The following is a 21,458-nucleotide window of genomic DNA, read 5'->3' as shown; positions in this document are numbered from 1 at the left end:
TACACTCCGACGCTATCATGTCTGTAGGTTGTGTGTAAGTTGTACGTAATGAATTTCCTGACGCATTTTACTTTTTCCGTAACGCCTATGCGCCACGCGGGGGATCTGCGTGGTTCGAGATGCGCGGTTCAGGATGATTTTTCTCTAACGGACAACGCCGCCGACGCCGACATCGGAGTTTCTGCGACACGAGGCCCTTAACGCTCTGGAGTTAACATAATCAGTGCTTGAAAGCCGCAGAAACTTTAGCACACAACGCGACTCCCTCGTGCAGTCGTGTAACCCTAGCTAGAGCAAGATGGCTAAAGAAGCGGCAAGTGGCATTCAGAACCTAAGTGCAATGCCTTTAACTCGTATGCTACATGGCGGACAAACAAAACTGAAACATTTTACGCGTGATAAATTTCGTTGCTGAACCGTGTAAACATAATCGAATGCAACAAACACCGAGATGACGGAGAGAAAGTGTGAGAACAAGAACTTTCTGCCGAACGCCGGCGATTCCTTGCTGCCGTCGCTCTTGTTTATGAGGTCTCGTGGTGAATGAGAAGAACTAGGTGCCCGGCGAGTTTTTTACGTATTTCAGCCTTCCCCCACCCCCATTCACACCACTGTTCATAGACATGCCTTGAAGCTACGGCCACCTGACACGTGGGAGAGGCGTTGCTTATTTTACTCTGAAAACGTAAATCAAACCGAGAGGTATGAGCAGCGATGGAGAAACATATGGTGGACAGATGCCACCTACCCGAGCGGACTTAACAAGGCCGGCACAGATTGGCGTGCTCTACGCGTTTAGTTTTGGCGTACCAAGTGTTTGCACAGTTTTTTTACGTGTATACTTTTGAGGTCCATTGACGGTGCGTGATCTCACCGAGAGAGTGGCCGTGCTTCCGGTACGAGGCAGCGATGGTGGCGTTCTGGATGACGTCCATGTAAGTAGGCGGCCTGTGGATGCTTACCTCGCAGCCTGTGGCCTCGGCTGCGCCCTTGAAGCAGGCCTCGACTCGGTCCCGAAGCAATATCAGTTCCGCGGTGGAGTCGGAGCGCACGCAGAAGCGGAGCTCCGTTTCCTCCGGGATGACGTTGGCATACTTGCCACCTTCCGTGATAATACCTTTGCGAACGCAGATTAAAATAAAATAAAGATTACACCACAAATTAGCACGTCTAACTTTCTAAGTACGCGATGCTTACTTATATTGTAACTTGACAACTACGTGCGCGTGCATCATGCGCTACATTTTCAATTCTCATTTATCAACCTCGTATAAACTTGCGACTTCGTGCACACTGTGACCCGCTCGCGAACTCTCAACACACCTCGTGTTCTCTTTTAGAAACGAACTAACGCCTCCACAACAGAGGATTCTGCCAGGAAATGACCTGTCTGACAAAGGTTTTCGCATGTCCCGGCCTAATAACTATATGTCACGTGTATTGTCAACGCTTTTACAGCGTTAACTCTTGCTACAAATTTGCCTCTATAACGAATGAATATAGCAGCCCTGATGACTGATTTGTCACTTTACAGCGACCGCACGTAGCGACTCCACCACTTCCATCCGTAGACGCAAGAGAGCAGCGGTGCACATAGAAAGTGTCATCACGCGGCAGGGTGCGGACACCGCAGTAACTATGGTAGCGGAGAACTCATGATAAGGACCTTATGATTTAAGAAGGTCGGCCAGTCAATGAAAAAAAAAAGCTCTTAGGAACGAAAATCTCGCAGGTCCTGACGGGTCTTGAATACTAGCATGATAAAATTTACCAGATCCGATAGTTACACGAGTGAGTGTGAGTTCATTTTGAGGGTCACTGCACAAACAGAGCCGAGGACAACAAAACATGAAGCTGATGGGGCAAGCGCTGTACTCGGAAGTCAGAACTTTTCTAGAGGTAACACAATTTATATGCGCCCAAGTCATGCAACCACACGGAACGGGGAGCGCAAGAACCAAACATAAAGGAATATAATGAGTCCGAATCGTCATTGAAAAACTAGAACAAGCATAGTACCCGTCATGAATGCCTGCACATACGCGTTCATGCAGGGTATTATGGCTGTTGTGATAGAACTTATGTAAATGTTTTGCATAACATAGAACAGCAACTCGATGTACAACAAGAGCCAATAATCAAGTTTTGTTTAGACTCGTTGCAGCCATTAAAACGGCTAAAACGGACAGGAGTATTGGAAGATGTGAGACACCAGAAGTTACCGTTATTTCATGAGGATGACTTCCGAAACACCGGTCGTATAGCCTAGATAGCTGCTTCATTTCACGTTGACTGCAATTGTACACATTTGGTACTTGGACTTAAAATGCACTGCTAGCTTCCGTTTACAATACTGCGACGTATTTTGTCGCGGCACTACCCGATTGTCACCTGAAGCCGTACCGTGAATCCAGGAAGATGGCTTGCACTGTTGGCGGAGGAGGCCAATGTTGACGAAGGAAGCAATGGCAGCATCGAGGGCATTCACGCCTTCCCAAGGGTAAGCAGCAGCATGAGCAGACTTGCCTTTGAATCGCACCACGAGCTGCACAGTGAACATAAGCTTTCTTTAGACGAACTCGATGCGAGCGGGTCGAGTCAGAAGTAGAGCTGACCCGGCACGACCCCATCCCGTTAACAGGCATCTTCCATAAAGAGTCGGGCGAGTCTACCCACTCCTCGCATCAAACAGGTTGGCGTAACTCGCCTCGGCTCTAGTTCCAAACGGCCTGGTATTGTTTACGTTTGAGTTTATTCAACCACATGGTACACGAGAAATGTCCATTTGTGGTTGGGTACGACAGCAAAAAAGCTGCATAAGCTTGACGGGTCCCATCACCAATAAAACGAAACAAAAACAATCACAGGCAGCAGAAAACAACGGTACATAAAAGTACATATACATATGTGGTATTTAACTAGAAATAGCGAATAAAACATTTACTTAACACAAAAACTATGTTTTATAATTGTTGAAATAAACACTTCATTTTATATAACTCTGTTTTTGATAAAGTACTTAAGTTCTCAATTGTGAGATTTGAAGACAGAAACGAAAAGTTTGAACCCCATAGTTAGTTCGAGGACATAGTACATACCAAATATCTGTATGTTAAATTGGACGACAGGCTGTATTAGGTTGCAAGGCAGCTAAATTACGTATGTACGTAATGCCTCTGCCTATTTCAGATTTAAAAGCCGACAATTAAGAGCTGGCATTCGTAGGAATACTCAACTCTCAAGATCCCAAACTTAAACAATTCAGAGGTGTGCGCATTATAAGAGACACGTTCAATAGACCGTAATGAATTTTTCGCAGTGTGAATAAAGTATTTCAAGATATTTTAGAGCCTGCTGACCGAATCCGATAACAATAATGTAGATAAGAAGAAAAAAAGGGCATTGTACACTAAAAGCTTTTAAGGCAAAGGTACCTACGCAATACGCCTAACACTCTGGAAAGATTTTGACTGGTGTTCTCAGTATGATAATCCCATAACAAGTATTCGCTAAAGATAACACCAAGTGTTTTTGCGGATGGGGAAAGTTCGATTTCATTACTGTTGAGAAATAATTTCTGAGATAGTTTACAACATTTTGATTTCGCTCGAAACAGTACAGCTTTAGTCATAGATCAATTTATGTGTAGCGACTTTTAACAGTCCATAGGTATATTTTCTTTAGCTAGTAATTTATTAGCAGATATAACAAGATTGTCAAAGGTTCTACCATAAAAAATAAAGACGTGTCATCCGCATAAACGACGTAATCTACAGAGCTGTCAACTCTTACAATATCATTACTGAAAATACCGAATAAAAGTGGCCCTAGTATACTTCCTTGTGGTACGCCATTCCTAACACCTTTAGACAATGACAACTCTCGGTTAATACATACACACTGATGCCAGTTTGATAAGTAACTTTGTCTAACAGTTGAAATGACACCGCGTATGCCGTAACAGTATAGCTTTTTTTAACAGAGTATTATAGTTAATTCATTCGAATGCCTTAGAAAAATCGAAGTGTGTTACTAGAGTATTTTTTTTGCTTCTGCGTTCTTTATAAATAATTCTTTTTGATGTAGAAAAGCACTTTCTGTTGAAACGCCAGACTGAAACCCGTACTGTGACAACGTACTGGTTTCACTGATACCCTGAGGTGCCGCTCAGTTAGTAATTGGCTCGGAGCACCGTGTACTAAAATGATGCCGTAGAGAAGGAAGTCAGCTACGCCCGTAGCCCAACTTGTCGGGAGGGCTCTGGTGATGGCGTACCGCGGAGCATAGTCGGTAGCGACGGCGACCCATTTATTTCCGGAGCCCGAGAAAGGAAACGGCCCAAGGAGGTCTAGACCAAGTCGGCAAAAAGGGTTCGAGCGGGACGTCGATTGGCTGGAGACATCCAGCTGGAAGCGCGGAGGGCTTCTTCCGGCGCTGACAGGGCTCACAAGCTGCAACGTAACGCTGCACGGAGCGGGCGAGACCCGTCCAAAAGAAGCGACGGCGTACGCAGTCATATGTGCGCGAGACGCCCAAGTACCCAGCACCTATACCAAATAATGTTACGTGCAGCTTATGTACAAGCGGCGTACTTACAATATATTTACGCGTAAGCTAACGGTGGCCAAGATGGCGACCCTATACCAATCGGGAACGCGTCCTCTTCGGTGAAGCCACACTGTGACGGCTGTTCCGTATCAATATCCATTGTCGGCTACAGTGTGCAGATTGACAAAAAAGCGGACTCTCCTGTGTGCAGTGATGACCTGTGAAACGATGGCTTGCACAACGTGGTTACAGCTTTTCAGACCTGGAACCTGAACGCTATACGTCACTTTTCTTTCCACGAAAATGGGCTACACACATTCAATACAAGAAGCAGGGCGTACGTGTGTGAGCACTTTATAAAGTGCTCACAACGTACGCCCGGCTTGATTAATTACTATATACAGTAATTATTCACGCCGCTGCCGTGGCTAAAATTAGGCTCTCAGTGCCTGTTCTGGGCGTCTAATATTCGCATTTATTAGTGCATAAAAATCTGGTTTCCAGGGCTCAGTTGTACAGCGTGTTCTTGCAATGGAGCCATTTTCGAATGAGGTTGACTGGTGTGGGCCTTAATTCCCCTGCCAAAAACAGGATGTATAACGTACTAGCGCATTCTAAAGACAATATTCTTGCATAATGGTTACAGTGTTATAGAAGTGTTGCGTATTTATAAGTGTGCATCAATGTCACAGGGTAACATTAACTTATAATTAAATGCGTATCACTAAACTCGGGATGTACTGCAATAGCTTTTTCAGGCGGCATTAGGTAGCGTCCAGTTCACGTTTACGGGAAAGCTTGAAAACAACGAGACCATGTGCGATACGTGTAATCGCTTGGGCTTGCATAGCGCGGTGAGACCGCCTCTTGCAGTGTGCTATTTTCAAGGCCACGTGAGAGTTGAGATCAGAGTTTTGAGGACCCTGGTACTCATACCTGCTGTTCGCAGTAATTGTGTAACTAGAGAGTTAAAAAGAAGTAGTTGAACAATTTAGGCTGGCAAATAATTTTAAGAACTATATTTTGGCTAATTTCACGGCATGAAGCTGAAAATTCCAAGATACATTCTAAAGAAAGCTTCCATTTCCATCCTGGGCTCCGAAGTATTTTTTTTTCGAATTTGGGCTTGTGTGATGCAGTAAAAGTTCTGAAAACTAGCTAAGTTCAATTTTTGACTGCCTGAGTCCCAGTGCAATGGGTTGTCACTGCTTGAACCTATGCCGTCCGAGCCTCGTTTCCTTCAACGCCAGCCACCACGAAACACACGCGCGCGCGCGCGCACGCACGTACGCACGCACGCACACAGTTATTCTCCAAACCCGACTTCGGGAAATGTGGTGGCGATGTGTCATATGCTTTCATCGTATGATCATTGATCTACACCTGCTCCTGCAGTGGTCACCTACACATCCAGAATGAAAGTTGCCGGCTCCTAGGGGCACATCGATGTCCCCAGACGTTTAGCCAATCTGCCACACCGACCTCAAAGACCACGCAGTTTTTCAACACCTCCTTGAAACATGACGATGGCCCCCAAAGTTTGATTACAGTGTCCATCCACCGATGCGATCACGGCTGGCGCCAAGCCTGCGGCGTTGGCTACTTCAATCCATGACTAGAATCCTGTCCTAACTGTTGATGGGGTAGTAATGGTGGGCCTACTCTATGAGAACAGCTATCGAAAATATTAATGAGCGCGTAATAAAAACAATAACAGAGGTAGCAATACGTATACAAGACAAACGCTCTTGTTGTCCCCCCCCCCCCCTAACCTAACCTGAGCTTCGGAGAGTGTTCTTTGTCTTATGTGCCTTTATGCAGAATGGATCCCACTGGTTTAAGCTGGCTGTCTCGATTTGGGGTGCACAGACAACGCGCCGTACATGTGCGCTCGGTGTAATGGCACGCAGGGGCTCCGGAATCGCCGGAGCAGTGGGGGAAGTCGCCCCCACAGGTTCTAAACCAGTGGCGGCATGCCCCCACACTCAATGCTGTTCAGACCCCCCCCCCCCACCCCCTCCCTTCTCCCCTCACAACACACGTGAGGCTAGCCACTCCTTCCATCAACAACATCAACAACTTCAACAAAAGAAACAAAATTTTCTGGGAGCTTGTGCGTTCTTTATCTGAGACGTTTTTTTATGCTACTTAGGAAATGTCGCCTTAATTGGCGCGGGCTACTTCGTTTTAGATAGAGATATGGGGGGGGGGGGAATTAATTAACCTACGCGCTATAAAAGTAAAAGTCGACTCCAAATCACAATAACAGTCATATAAGCACACTAATGCCACACTAAAACTGAAAGTCAACTCAGAAACACAGCAACAAGAAGTTCAGTCACATAGGTACACTAAGGTAAGCGTGAAGTCCGGTCACGTAACGTCATTCAAATCAAGGCACATAAGAAAGCACGGATTAGATTCAAATGAACGTACAGGTTCAGCGGAAAAGATTAGCACAAGCGACCGATGACCATTGCAGGGAAATTACGGTACGCCGCGCTCTTGCTCCCGTGTACCCTGGTGTCTAAAGTGCCAGATGATTCATGTTTCAAAGAGGGACTGTCTGGCACTCTCATTTTAGGCGTGCTAGAGAACAACAGCGATGCGTACCGCAATTTATCTGCTCGAGTGATCGATCACTTGTGCTAATCTTTTCCGCTGCAGCTGTACATGGACCCAGGCGTTAAATTGGCCAAAGCAGGTAAAAAAAAAAAAGTCCCATAGAGTGAGCTTATCACAGATATAAACTCTACTCAATAGTTTCCGAGAATATTTCTCGCTTCTCTAAATCTTTGGAGGGCCAGTAACGTTCTTATCAGTGAGAACGCACCCATATGTGCGTTTCCACTAACAAATCTCCGAAGATTCTATCCGACTGCAGCCTTCATTTCTCTGCAGTGCGCTTCGTCAGTGGTCGTTGAAAAAGCTTAACAGGGTGTGCGCGACAAGTTTGATTTCCTTAAAATGCGCTCTGCCAAAGGAGTAGGCGTGTATTTGGAGAACTCAACCGACCCTACGAACATCGCATCTGCACGCTCTGTTCTGGCCTCCTCAAAATTCTAATGAGGTAACAGTTTATTATCATTTGAAGTATGTATGAAATTTCTTAGATGTATCATACTAAAATTAACCCACAATCCGCGGATTTTCCGACAGTGCCGGACACCAGAAATACCCGCACATTATATAAATCACCCTTTTTGTGTTTTATTAATAGTCTTCATTCATAAAAATCAGTTAAATATAGTGAGTATATATATATATATATATATATAGAGAGAGAGAGAGAGAGAGAGAGAGATGAACTGCACGATGCGACATGAACCCCCAGATGTCGCCCCACACATCCGATATACTTCCAGAGCCTCTGATGGCAAGCTCCCTCTCACCTCCTGCAACGCTGAATACAAAGGCGCCACGATATCGGCGGGAGTCGGGTGCGACATGATCGCCACTTCGATGCCGTCGAGCGCCCCCTGGCGGATGAGCAGCTCCTTGCCACAGGCGGACTCCTCGGCTGGCGTGCCAAGAACCACCAGCTGTCGAGGGCAAGACAAAAGACGTGTTTACAACGCAGACACAGAAGACTCGACACAAGAAACGTTGTGCTGTAGCCGGCGTTACGCGCTCAGATTTGGAATAATTGGGCATAGCAGTTAAAAAAGAATAAAAGAGCGAGATGGAAGGAACAAATGTCACTGTTCTGGCGAGGAGCGACGAATGTCCAACCTGAAAGCTAGCATCAGAAAATAATTTACTTCAGCAGCTCATTAGCAGGAACTAAGTTGACTATATGGTTATAAGTAACCGGACTTAGTGAATGAGTAAACTTATCGTGAAAGCGAGGATCACGAGGAAGCAATTGTCAGTCCGAGTGTAAGAATGAGCTAGAGTGTAGTTGGGAAGCACTTCTGAGGGATCAAAGTGAACTTAGCGAATATCCCTGAAATGCAAGTAATATTCTCATTTGCCATGCCATTGTTGACCAATGAAGGTAAATCTAACCGGTGAGAAAAAAATAAGAGGCCACATTATTTAAAGGAAATTGGGGTCAGCCCAGCGAACTATAAAATAAAGTAATATACGTCAATACAGTGCGTTTTCTACTTGAAATCTCGCATGCCCCACAACATGGAATATTCAAAAATTACACAGGGTCGTATGACCTCCTGTATGAAAAATGACATGTTGTTTTCGACATTGTGCTCCCCGGGCAAATGCTTTCGTTAATAAGAGTTTTCTTCATTTTCATCCATTGTTCATCAACTTTCATTTTCATTTTTCATCGTTTCCTTATTTAAATATTACTATAAGTAATTTCCTCTAAGCTGTACTTGGTGTACATGTTTGTTGGCGTCTTGTGATATGACTAATAAGGTTGGTCTACCGTCTTGTCGCACAAAATTGTGTAATGACTCTTTTGTTCCTAGGACAAGCGTCGCATGGAACCACCTTCCCTCCACAATCGCAAGCATAACTGATGATCACGAGTTCAAGATCGCTTTACAAAATGTATTGTATTATTTTTGTTAGTTGCACGTCTAGTCATTTTTCCCCACTCCTTTCTGTAGTGCCTTCGGGCCCTGAAAGTATTTTAAATAAATAAATAAATAAATAAATAAATAAATAATAAATAAATAAATAAATAAATAAATAAAGATCGGGCCCCTGTGTTTCCTTTCGACTTGTTCATTACATAGCAAGGGTCTCGAATCCGGCAGCATGGGATGCCTTCAGGTAGCATGTGGGGGTTTAAAAACTCACGTACAAAAAAACTGTGGCAAAAACTGTGGCAACTGTGGCAAAAAACTCACGTACATGTGACGCCTGCGGCAGAAAGGATGCTCCGCCGCCAAGGCTTGTGAGTGGTGGCGCTGGCTAACGCTCCCAGGTTTAGTTCTGGTAGATAAACATATGTACCCCAGAAAGTAGCTGGGAAAACGGCGCCGTGGTAGCTCAATTGGTAAGAGCAATGCACGCGTAACCCAAAGGCGTGGGTTGGTGCCCCACATGCGACCAGTTGTTTGTTCATTTATTTTCATTTCCATTGCTGTATTATTTCTTTGATACAATTATTAGGCACACGGAATTTCTCCTATGCTGTCCTTGGTGCCCTTGTTTCTTATGATATTGTTACTCGAAGAACGAGTCAGTAAGACGGGCAACTATTTACAGGTTGTATTTACAACAGCGGTCGCAGTGCTGACCGGTTAGGTTCACAGCGCGAGCCCAGCTCGTTCTTCCTCTTCTTTTCTCGAGTGATGGCGCCCGCGCGCCTCGGTCAAACAATCAAATACCACACGCGTGTAGCATAATCCCCCGGCGGCAGAAGCGACGTCCCGGAGCGTCTAAAAGTCATCACTGGGAGGGTGATACTGCTTCAGTCGTGTAACGTGCACGATATCGCTGAACTGGGAAGCAGATGGGGCGTCAGGGGCGATCTCGTATGTGACGGGAGTCACGGCACGAAGCACTCGGTAGGGGCCTGTGTAACGCGACAGCAGTTTTTTGACAGGCCGACCTGACGCGACGGAGACCATAGAAGCACCAAAGAACCAGGCGGGAAGTGCACGTCTCGGTGTCGCTGGTCGTACAAACGCCTTTGACTCTCTTGGGAGTTCAGAAGGCTGTCACGGGCAATTTCCCTTGCGTGAGCAGCGCGGGCGACGGCATCACGTGCATATTCACTGGTGGGTGCCGCGTGAACAGGGAGAGTTGTGTCGAGGGGCAGTGCTTGTTCTCGGCCGAACAGGAGGAAAAATTGGGAATAGCCGGCTGTGTCGTGGCGCGAGGAATTATAGGCAAAGGTGACAAACGGCAGAGTGAGGTCCCAGTCTGTGTGGTCTGAAGAGACATACTTCGCGAGCATGTCTGTGAGAGTGCGAATAAGACGCTCCGTGAGGCCATTAGTTTGAGGATGGTATGACGTGGATAGCTTGTGCCTCGTGGCACAAGACTGCAGGATGTCCGCGATAACTTTTGTCAGGAATGTCCGGCCACGGTCTGTGAGAAGTTGTCGCGAAGCTCCATGTAATAAAATCACGTCGCGTAAAAGAAAATTGGCAACATCTGTGGCGCAGCTTGTAGGGAGCGCTCGGGTGATGGCGTAGCGCGTGGCGTAATCTGTGGCCACAGCGATCCACCTGTTCCTAGAGGTAGAAAGAGGAAAGGGACCAAGTAAATCTAAACCAACCCGAAAGAATGGTTCCGCGGGAATGTCGATTGGTTGTAGGTACCCAGCAGGTAGCGTCGATGGTGTCTTGCGTCGCTGGCATTTATCACACGCAGCTACGTATCTTCGAACGGAGCGAGCAAGCCCAGGCCAAAAAAAGCGTCGGCGGATCCGGTCGTAGGTACGTGACACACCGAGGTGACCGGCAGTGGGGAGGTCGTTAAGTTCGTGGAGAACAGCCGAGCGAAGGTGTTTAGGGATCACAAGGAGTAATGCTGGGCGGTCGGGGTGAACGTTGTAGCGGTAGAGTACGCCATCTTGAAGCGTGAATAAGCGAAGGGAACTGTCGACAAGTGGAGATTCCAGGCGGTCAATGATGACACGCAAGGACGGGTCACGGCGCTGCTCGTCGGCGACATGGACCAGTGGAAAAACAGAGAGAACGCAGGCGTCGGCGTCAGGCTCAGACGTAGAGGTCGAGTCTTCGACTGGGTAGCGAGAGAGGCAATCGGCGTCCTGGTGTTGGCGTCCCGACTTGTACGTCACTGTGTAGGGATATTCTTGCAACGACCGAGCCGGCCAGTGGGATCCTTGAGCGACGAAAGCCAACACAGCGCATTATGGTCTGTGATTACTGAGAAGGGCTTGCCATATAAATATGGGCGGAACTTTGAAACAGCCCAGACGAGAGCAAGACATTCGCTCTCGGTAATCGAATAGTTGCGCTCTGCAGTTGTCAGGAGCCGGCTAGCGTAGGCTATAACGCGGTCGTGTCCGTGTTGTCGTTGCGCTAAGGCTGCGCCGATCCCATAACCACTGGCATCGGTTTGGACCTCTGTAGGTGCGGACGGGTCAAAGTGGGCCAAGATCGGTGGACAGGTCAGAATCGTGATAAGGCGTGAAAATGCGGCAGCCTGAGGGGAACCCCACGTAAAAGGCACGTCTTTCTTCATAAGTTCTGTGAGTGGTTGAGCGATTGCTGCGAAATCTTTCACGAACCGTCTGAAATAAGAACAGAGCCCCACAAAACTCCGGACGTCTTTGACAGACTGAGGTACAGGGAAAGCCGTTACTGCTCGAACCTTCTCAGGGTCGGGTTGTACTGCGGAAGCATCGACGAGATGGCCGAGCACTGTAATCTGTCGGCGCCCGAAGTGGCACTTCGATGAGTTTAATTGGAGTCCAGCCTTGCGGAAGACGTCAAGGATGGCTGCAACGCGCTCAAGGTGTGTCTCAAATGTAGGAGAAAACACAAGGACGTCGTCGAGGTAACAAGGGCAAGTTGACCATTTGAAACCTTGAAGCAGAGAGTCCATCATCCGTTCGAACGTGGCGGGGGCATTGCATAAACCGAACGGCATAACCCTAAATTGGTAGAGGCCATCTGGAGTGACGAAAGCGGTCTTTTCTTGATCTTGCTCATCGACGGAAATCTGCCAATAACCAAATCGAAGGTCAATGGACGAAAAGTATTTGGCACCGTGAAGACAATCAAGAGCGTCGTCAATTCGTGGTAAAGGGTAAACGTCCTTCTTAGTGATTCAGTTTAGGTGGCGGTAATCAACGCAGAAACGCCACGTGCCATCTTTCTTTTTGACGAGCACGACCGGCGACGCCCAAGGACTCGACGAGGGCTCAAAAAAGTTGTCGCAGTTTCACCCGAAAGGCGAAGCATCAATTGCGATAGCAACTTAGTAGAGAGCTATACGGAGTAAGGATAGTAGTTTTATCCGCTGTACAAACTTGGACATGCAGCAGCACCGGCAACACACAGCACTGTTGTCGACGCCGTCGGCGTTTTGCCCGCGTTCACACAAAATGCGTGCGGCGTTGGTGACTGTTGCCGGAGCCTCTGATATAAATAGGCACTTGGTGCCGCAGCTAAACGTCGCCTCCCTTCCCTGCACCTCCCCCCCCCCCCCCCGCGGCCTTTCGTGCGTCAGAAGAAGGCGCGTTTGCTCTACATATATGGTGATTGTAAAGGAGGAAAGAGACGCCTACTTCTGCAGCCCTTACGGGAGCACGGCACAGAACGCGCGTTTGTCCTCCGCCGTGCGTTCACTCCCCGTGAAAGCGCGCGTCCCTCGCGCCCTTTCACTCGCACATACAGCGTTCGGCGGCGCGCGGCGACGATTTCATCTCCATTGACGTCATACGGAACCTCACGGCGACGGCGACGGCGACGGCGACGCCGACGGCAGAAATCTGCTTTGAAGTGTCCATATAATTGCTATCGCAATAAAATGCCTTTGGTGAGCATCTTGTTTACTTCCTGCTGAATAACTTGCCGCTCTGCCGTGGACACACGATACGGTCGGCGGTGAATGGGAACAGCATCACCAGTGTTTATCCGATGCTGAACAAGGGACGTCTGACCAAGTGGACGATTTTCAGTGTCAAATATGTCGCGGTAGGACAACAAAAGGCGATATAGGGCGGCTGCTTGGTCAGGGGCAAGGTCCGGAGCGACCATGGGACGTAATGTGCCGTCGAGGTTCACGGCACCCTGTGGGTAATCAGGAGGATCAGGAGACGCGTCGGCTGCAAAAGCAGTGACGTGGTCGTCTGTCACAGACCGGAGCGTGGCCACCACTATGCCTTCAGGTAACACTTGCTTCGTCAAGCCAAAATTGATGACGGGGAGACACATCCGATTAGCGGCAAGGGTAACGACGGAGTGTGGCACAGAGACGTCGCGCGCCAGGAGGACGTCACGAATAGGTGCAACGACATAGTCGCCATCAGGTACGGTTGCCGTTGAGGCCAATTCGGCGAAGGTTAGGGCTTTTGGAGGTAACCGAACAAATGCTGTAGTGCAAAGGGTGTTCGGTTGTTCGGGGCGAACGTCGGAAACAAGAAGCTCGAGGCACAGCGTACCGGTGGAACAGTCGATGAGGGCAGAATGCGTCGTCAGAAAGTCGAGCTCGAAGATGAGGTCGTGAGGGCAACTGGTCAGCACGGTGAACAGGACTGGAACGTGGCGGCCAGCAATTCCTACGCGCGCAGTGCACATACCACTGACGGCAACAGTGGCGCCATTGGCGACGCGTACGGCCCGAGTGATGGCAGGCGTAAGAACTTTTTTGAGGCGACGACAAAGATTAGCGCTCATTATGGACACTTGGGCTCCAGTATCAACCAATGCCTTGAATGGAACACCGTCCACGTCTGCGTCAATTAGGTTCGCGTTCGTGAGGAGCATCAGCGGAGGATTTGTACAGGACGGACGGGATGCAGCACTACCTCCAAGAGCTGCATGGCCTAGTTTTCCGTCCGGCGGTTTGGCGAGGAAAAGCGGCGAGGTTGGGGTGACGGGGAGCGACGGCGTTGAGGCGACGGCGATCGCCCGGAGGAGCGGCTGTCAGGGGCATCAGAAGTAGAGTACGGACGGCGAGGTGAGTAACGTCGAGCGTCGGCGTATGGGCGAGGAGCAGGGAAGGAGCTCCAGTACGGCGGCATCCAGGTGCTGCGGCAGTGGCGGGATACGTGACCAACTCGGTGGCAGCGGAAGCAGATCGGTTTGCCGTCGGGGGTACGCCATTCAGCAGGATTGCGTGGTCGGGGAGCGAAATACTGGTCGTTGAAGGATGTGGCCATGGGAGTTGATGCCGAATCAGGTCGGGAGACAGAGCAGGCGGTAGGGATGCCAAGGTTTGCAATTTCTTGCCGCACAACTGCTTGTATGACGGAAATAGTAGGGGCCGCTGGGTCAAAGGTACCGTCGAGGGGTCGTGGATGAAGGGGGGCCGGACTCGCCGCTTCAATCTCACGGTGAACGATACGAGTGACGTTCTCTTGAAAAGGTCGTGTGGCAGGAAGAGCGGAGCAAGAGGACGTGGCAGGGGTGTTTGGGAGCCGGGAAAACTGTGGGACGACGCGGCGGCTTTTGGCTACCTCGAAGCGGCGGCATTCTTTGACGATGGCGTCGACAGTAGAGACGTCGTTATAGACGAGCAAATTGAAGGCGTCGTCCGCGATGCCTTTTAGGATATGGCCTACCTTGTCAACCTCGGTCATGTGCTCGTCGACTTTCCGGCAAAGCGCGAGCACTTCCTGTATGTAGGCGACATACGATTCTGTCGACGACTGGACACGGGTAGCAAGCTCCTTTCGCGCAGCCTGTTGGCGACCTGACGGGTTGCCAAAGAGGTCGCGAAGCCTCTCTTTGAAAGTGTCCCAGCTGGATATCTCAACGTCATGGGTGCGAAACCAGACAAGCGGTGTCCCGTCCAGATAATATATCACATTGGCAAGCATTATGGTAGGGTCCCAGTGGTGGCTGCGGCTAACACGCTCATACACGCTGAGCCAGTCGTCGACGTCAACGCCATTTTGGGCGGAGAATGTCCCAGGATCCCGGAGACTAGGAACCGTAACGTACGTTGTGGTAGGCGCCGCAGGTGTAGGTGGCGACGGGGTGTTTCCATCGGACGCCATGGCGGAGAGGACGACGGTGCGGCCGCTTCGGAGCTCCGTGGCGAGGACGGGGAACGTGCCACCTCCACCACGATGTTACGCGAAGAACGAGTCAGTAAGGCGGGCAACTATTTACAGGTTGTATTTACAACAGCGGTTGCAGCGCTGACCGGTTAGGTTCACAGCGCGAGCCCAGCTCGTTCTTCCTCTTCTTTTCTCGAGTGATGGCGCCCGCGCGCCTCGGTCAAACAATCAAATACCACACGCGTGTAGCAATATGACTATATATATATATATATATATATATATATATATATATATATATATATATATATATAGATAGATAGATAGATAGATAGATAGATACAAAGTGCATGTATGTGAAGTGCGGGAACAGGTCCCGTGGTAGGTATAGAGAGGGGATGAGAGAGCTGAGCAGAACAAGTATATATATATATATATATATATATATATATATATATATATATATATATATATATATATATATATACTTGTTCTGCTCAGCTCTCTCATCCCCTCTCTATACCTACCACGGGACCTGTTTCCGCACTTCACACACATGCACTTTTTTTTCACTTTTACACTCCTAATGTTGCCGAATTCAAATGACCTGAAAGAACTCATATTTGAACCATCACTTTAAGCATGCATTGTTCATTCTGGTAGCCTTTGTTTTGGCAGTACTACGACTGCTACAGCTTTCCGCGTTAGCGAGGAGGATACTGTTCCTATGGGCTGTATAGTTGGATGCGTAGAGCTGCACCTTGCCACGTATATCCTTGGATGACTTCATCGCCTCCTGCACAGCGAGAGCGGCGCCCACCGATGCTTCGGCAATCAGGTTGTGCCCGCAGCCGTGACCGATGTCTGGGAGGGCGTCGAATTCACAGAGCAACGCCACGCACGGCCCTGTGCATTGTTTGAGCCGCGAGAAGCATGTAAATTTCAAGACAAGTTGAGCACGAACATCATCAATTCACTGCTTAGTGGTCACGTTTTAGGTATATATATTTGTGTACCATGAAGGCATGTTATTGAGAAAAACGGAAGTACCCTTCGTTATTAGTGTGTTCGCGATCACATTTCACTGTGATCAAGCACTTTTAGCGTAAGAAGTTTCTTTTTGTGCGTGAGAAACAAGCGATGAGAGGCGCTACTCGGCTTTCAGGAATTCGGTCAAGAAGTACGGCGACGCCTTTAGAGGCCAGAAACACTCACCACGATGACTCAATGCCTAATGCTCTCTGCTGTTGAGCGAAAGGTCGTGGGTTCGATACCCTTCGCGGTGGCCGCGTACCGGCGTGGACGAAATGCAAAAACGATCGTTTGCCGAGAGTCAGATGTACGTTAAAGAACATCGGCTGGACAAAACTAAACCGAAACCCTTCATCACAGCGTCGATATTAACCAAATCTGTAGTTTCAAGGCTTTCAAACTTGCACTTTATAATCATTTTCAAAACAGTTCAGGTAGAACTCGCCGCCAATTTCTTTCCGCAATTCTGTGCTTCCATATCTATAAACGACAATTTATGGTGTCGCTGTAGCTAGCCTCTAACGCGTGAAATTGATTCAGTTGATTCGTGAGGCTGAACGCCCGAAAACAACGCGTATACTATAGACATAGTGGAGCACAATTAATTACTTGGAGCTTCTTTATACTGCAGCTAAATCCAAGTGCGCGAGCACTTTTGCATTCTGCCCCCCTCAGAACGCGGCTGCCGCAAGTCAGAAATCCGTCTCGCCACTTTAATTGGTGCTCAGCCGCAGGAATTAGTTGTAGCCTTTAAGAGTGAACCACACCGTATATATTGCCAACGACGCAAGAAGCCTTCCCAGCTCCCCACTGGTTACCTGCAGCCGCTCGACATCCCTGCCGAGCCCTTCCAACGTGTCGGCTTAGACCTTCTCGGTCCATTTCCAGAATCTACATCAGGAAACAAGTGGGTTGGCGTCACTGCGGACTACGTGACCCGCTACTCCATAACATGCGCTCTTCCGACGAGTTGCGCTACTGATGTTGCGGACTTCCTCCTACACGATATCATTTTGGTGCATGGTGCTCCGCGTCAAATGATCACCGACCGTGGCCGTACGTTTTTGTCAAAAGTCATTGACGACATCATGCGTGCCAGCATAAAATTACCACCTCCTACCGTAGCCCACATACGGACGGCCTCACTGAACGTTTGAACCGCACCCTTACAGACATGCTATCGAAATATGTTTCATCCGACCACCGTGACTGGGACCTGGCTCTACCTTACATTACCTTTGCGTACAACTCTTCCCGTCTTGAAACTGCTGGCTTTTCCCCGTTTTACCTCTTGTATGGCCGAGAACCGACGTTACCACTAGACACTGTGCTTCCGTCCACCACAGCTTCAACTAGCGATTATGCTCGTGATGCAATCGCCCGTGCTGACCATGCTCGCCAACTTGCGCGTGCTCGTCTGCAAGTGTCCCAAGACAAACAGAAGCAACGCTACGATCTCCGTCACCGTGATGTGCATTTTGCGCCCGGCACCCTCGTGTTGCTTTGGTCACCTTCGCGTAAAGTTGGCCTTCGTGAAAAACTGCTCTCCTTTTACACAGGCCCAGATCGCATGCTCCGCCAAGTGGCCGATGTCACCTATGAAATAGTTCTAGCCACGCCCACTACGTCGTCCGCTGTGACAACCAGTGATATTGTCCACGTCGCCCGACTCAAACCCCACAACTCTCCAAGCGCCTTGGATATTTAACAGCACCGTGACGGCGCTTTTGCTGCCGGGGGGGGGGGGGGGGGGGGGGGGGGGGGGGTTGTATTACGATATCATCTAGAGATGCTCGAGACGAGCCGCCGCGAGAAAGACGATGAAGCGTGTCTGGGTTTTTGGCGCGAGCAAGGTGTCGGCCTGGTGGTTTGGTTCCAGTGTAAATATATTGTAAATAGCCTCTTTCGTGTGTGTCTTTCCACACGTAACAATATGCAGCCCACCAAGAAACTTTTCAGCTCACCATCACATCCCGCTGGAGCGTCAAATTCCGCCCTGAAGGCTGTCTTCAAGCAGTACTCTCGCTGCACGACAAAGCCTTTCCCTTCCAGGAATTCGCAGAGTTTGTCGTGGGCTTTGACTTCCTTCAGAGCCAACTCGGGGTTCTCGAACAGGAAGCGACTCAGCTCCCAGAGCTCTTCGGCGTGGTCGTCCACCACCCTATTCACCAGAGGCGCAAAGTCTGTGGCGGCCATGACTAAACGGACGTTCTTGAGCGGGCGAGCTGTGCTGACAGAGAAACCATCTCGGGTATATGTTTCTGATCCGCTGCCTAATGTCTCTTAGGGTTGTCTGCTGGGCGGGCGCACTGGTTGTCTGCTGTAAACATAGGCAGGGCTTCTTTCTGAGCTGTTTGTATGGTTCTTCTGTCGGGTAGCATTGCTTACGAGTAATAAAAAAATGTTACTGCAAGTAACTTTTGAGAATTTATAGCCTAATAAAGTCGGCTTCCGGCCTCATTCGCTGGATATGCTTAAGCGGAAACTGGGAAAAAGAAAAAAAAACAACGAAAGAGAAACACTCAGCAATGTGTATTCTTGCTTTCCTTTGTCTGTGCAGCCTGGCGCCGTTGCACAGCTGTTCTCGCATCATGAGGCCTGATCGCTAACGTTCCGCCAGGGGGGAGGCTTCATGATAAATCGCTGAAAGCCGGATGAGAGCGATTTTTTATTAGAAAGGAACGACAGAAAACGATCCGCCCTAATTGCGGCGCTATTACCGAGCTTTGAGCACTGTAGGCACAGAGATGCGACACTTAGCGACCAGCCAGTGCTGATTCATAGAGTGTAACATCCGCATGTAACACACGAGCTATGAGGGACGTCGTAGGGGGGGGGGGGGAGGGGGGGAGGAGGGTGGCATCAGGATACTTTTGTTCGTCCGGCGTTCTTTATCGTGCGCCGAGAGCACGGCACGGGCGCGTTTTTGCATTCTATCCCCATCAAAATGCGGCTGCCGTGGTCGGGAGTCGGATCCGCGACCGCCTGTTAAGCAGCAGAACACCATACCCATTGAGACACCATGGCCGGTATAAGAAGGTGCCGCAGTGTTATCGTTTCTAAAGCAGCAGAGACAAAGCGAAATCTCGGAAGGCCGAAAGGGGTCAGATGTCTATCGTGAGTTAAGCAGGGCTCTCCGGCCATTAGACTCGTGTGGTGGAATGAGGTAATTAATTCTGGCGGTTTCACGAGCTACAATCACGATTCAATTATTAGGCTCGACGTTGTGGACGGCTCCGGATTGAGTTCTTTACGACTAGCGTTTCTTTAACGTGCACCTTAATCTAAGTACGCGAGTGCTTTTGTATTTCGCCCCCATCTAAATGCAGCCTCTGCGACCGAGATCGAAACCGCCAGCTCAAGCTCAGCAGCGCAGCGCCGTACTTTCTAAGCTAATGCGGCAGGAGTGGAATTAGTTTTGTTAGTGAAATAGTCCCTCCTTAACTATAGCCAGCCTCAGAAATACTGCCCATACCTATCTGGTTCGTAGGAAGAACAATTTTCGCAAAATTCAGCGCGATATCGAGCTACAGTTTTCTTTTTATATGAGTAAAACTCCTTAGCTAAAATACAAATTGCAGCAATTGTGCTTAGGCGAACGTGTACGCGAACAACAACAAAATAAAATGTTTTCTGTCCCTTACAAGTGTAGTTGAAGGTCGCTAGAGGAATGTTGATAAAATGGCATGCAGGTGAACTGCGGAACATAAACTGCGGGAAGCGTTGTTGATGCAGGCTTCTTTAGCCTGGTGACCTGGGCCAGACTTTCACGCAACTCAGTAGGAATATTGGCACATGCCCTCACATATGAGCCATCTGCTGTGGCACGTACACGCTTGGGGGTTGGTAGAAGAAGAGAACATTCTTCTTTTTGGTCTCGTTCCAGTAAAGACGTGGACTTCTGGCTGGCTCTGTTGTTTCGCGCGCGACATTACTGGTGGAGCTGCTGGGTAAATGCACCTTCGCTCCCATGTTTCCGCCGTCACTGCTAGCACCTCACAGACAGCCACAGCTCCCACAGCAAGAAGCAGCCGCGGCCTGCAAGGCCTACCACCCGAATTCGTCTACCACCCGAAAACAACAATGTCAACGACCACTACAAACCAGGCGAGCCAAACCCACGATGCCCAGTATTCTCTCCCGCATGTTTTTCATGCGCCACAGACGCCCAGACCGTTCCACGGAGACACTTTTGAAGATGTTGAAGACTGGCTGGACCACTTCGATCGGGTTGCCAGCATCAACCACTGGGATGATGTTCGCAAGCTGCGGAGAGTTTACTTCGCGCTAGAAGACTCTGCGAAGACATGGTATGAGAACCATGAGGGTTCCTTTGCGACATGGCACGAGTTTAGCCGACAGCTCCGCGATGCGTACCGCAACGCCGAAAGAAAGGAGAGAGCCATCTCTTCTAGGAACCATCGGCCCAACGAGAGAGTCTCGATGTTTGTCGAGGACATGCTTCGTCTTTTCAGACGCGCAGACCCTGCAATGCCCGAGGAAAAGGAGGTGCGACATTTAATGCGTGGAGTCAAGGAACAGCTTTTCGCCGGACTCGTACGCAATCCACCAACAACTGTGGCCGAGTTCGTGAGTGAGGCAACCACGATGGAGCGTACTCTCCAGCAGCGGTCGTCACAGTACGAATGCCACGACATCACGGCTACTGCGTGCTCTCTTGGGTTCGACAGCGAGAAGCAGGCCCTCGCAGACTTCATACAAAGCATTGTGCGTGACGAACTGTGGCAACTCCAAGCAGTGGCACCAGTGGGACCCCAACCACCCATGACAGCATTTTCAGACGTCATCCGAAGTGAAATCAGACAGGCGGTGCAACCACTCGCACCACCAAGACCTGAGGTCCCTGTGCTAACCTATGCAGCGCCATTGAGGGCTCCTGCGCCACCATCTACAGATCCCATCATGCGTACAGTGGACCAGGCTACACATCTGCTCCCGGACACCTCTTCGCATCCGCTATCCGGCTCAAGGTACCCGAGCGTACCTACGTATCGACCACCTGACCACTCAAGACAGAGCGCAACTAAGGCAAGTGTATGGCGCTCGTCGGATAACCGTCCGCTATGCTACCACTGTGGCGAAGCGGGTCACGTGTACCGCGACTGCCAGTACCGCCAGCTAGGTCTCCGCGGCTTCCATCCCGGCGCGCGGTGCCCACGTTACGGTGAGCGTCCCCGCGAAATCGAAGCGTATCTGACGGGCCAGCGAATTCCATCGACTGCTCATCGCCGCCAATCGCGAT

At 49.4% G+C, this 21,458-nt stretch overlaps 1 protein-coding gene across 1 annotated transcript in view; it reads right to left on the bottom strand.

Annotated features, from left to right (window-relative positions):
• Positions 1 to 18,524, bottom strand: part of LOC119459172 (peptidase M20 domain-containing protein 2) — a 39,531-nt gene extending 21,007 nt beyond the window's left edge. Inside the window, exons 1-5 of the mRNA XM_037720997.2 lie at positions 18,160 to 18,524; positions 15,924 to 16,069; positions 7,941 to 8,090; positions 2,404 to 2,545; positions 875 to 1,117 (exon numbers count right to left, since the gene is read on the bottom strand). Coding sequence (XP_037576925.1) covers positions 875 to 1,117; positions 2,404 to 2,545; positions 7,941 to 8,090; positions 15,924 to 16,069; positions 18,160 to 18,391 — 913 coding nt within the window. The 5' untranslated portion in view covers positions 18,392 to 18,524. The remainder of the gene's footprint in view (positions 1 to 874; positions 1,118 to 2,403; positions 2,546 to 7,940; positions 8,091 to 15,923; positions 16,070 to 18,159) is intronic.
• Positions 18,525 to 21,458: the final 2,934 nt, after the last annotated feature.

This window comes from Dermacentor silvarum, chromosome 7, assembly GCF_013339745.2.
Source record: "Dermacentor silvarum isolate Dsil-2018 chromosome 7, BIME_Dsil_1.4, whole genome shotgun sequence".
NCBI lineage: Eukaryota > Metazoa > Arthropoda > Arachnida > Ixodida > Ixodidae > Dermacentor > Dermacentor silvarum.
The sequence above is the reverse complement of the archived record's forward strand: the minus strand, read 5'-3'. Positions and strand labels throughout refer to the sequence as shown.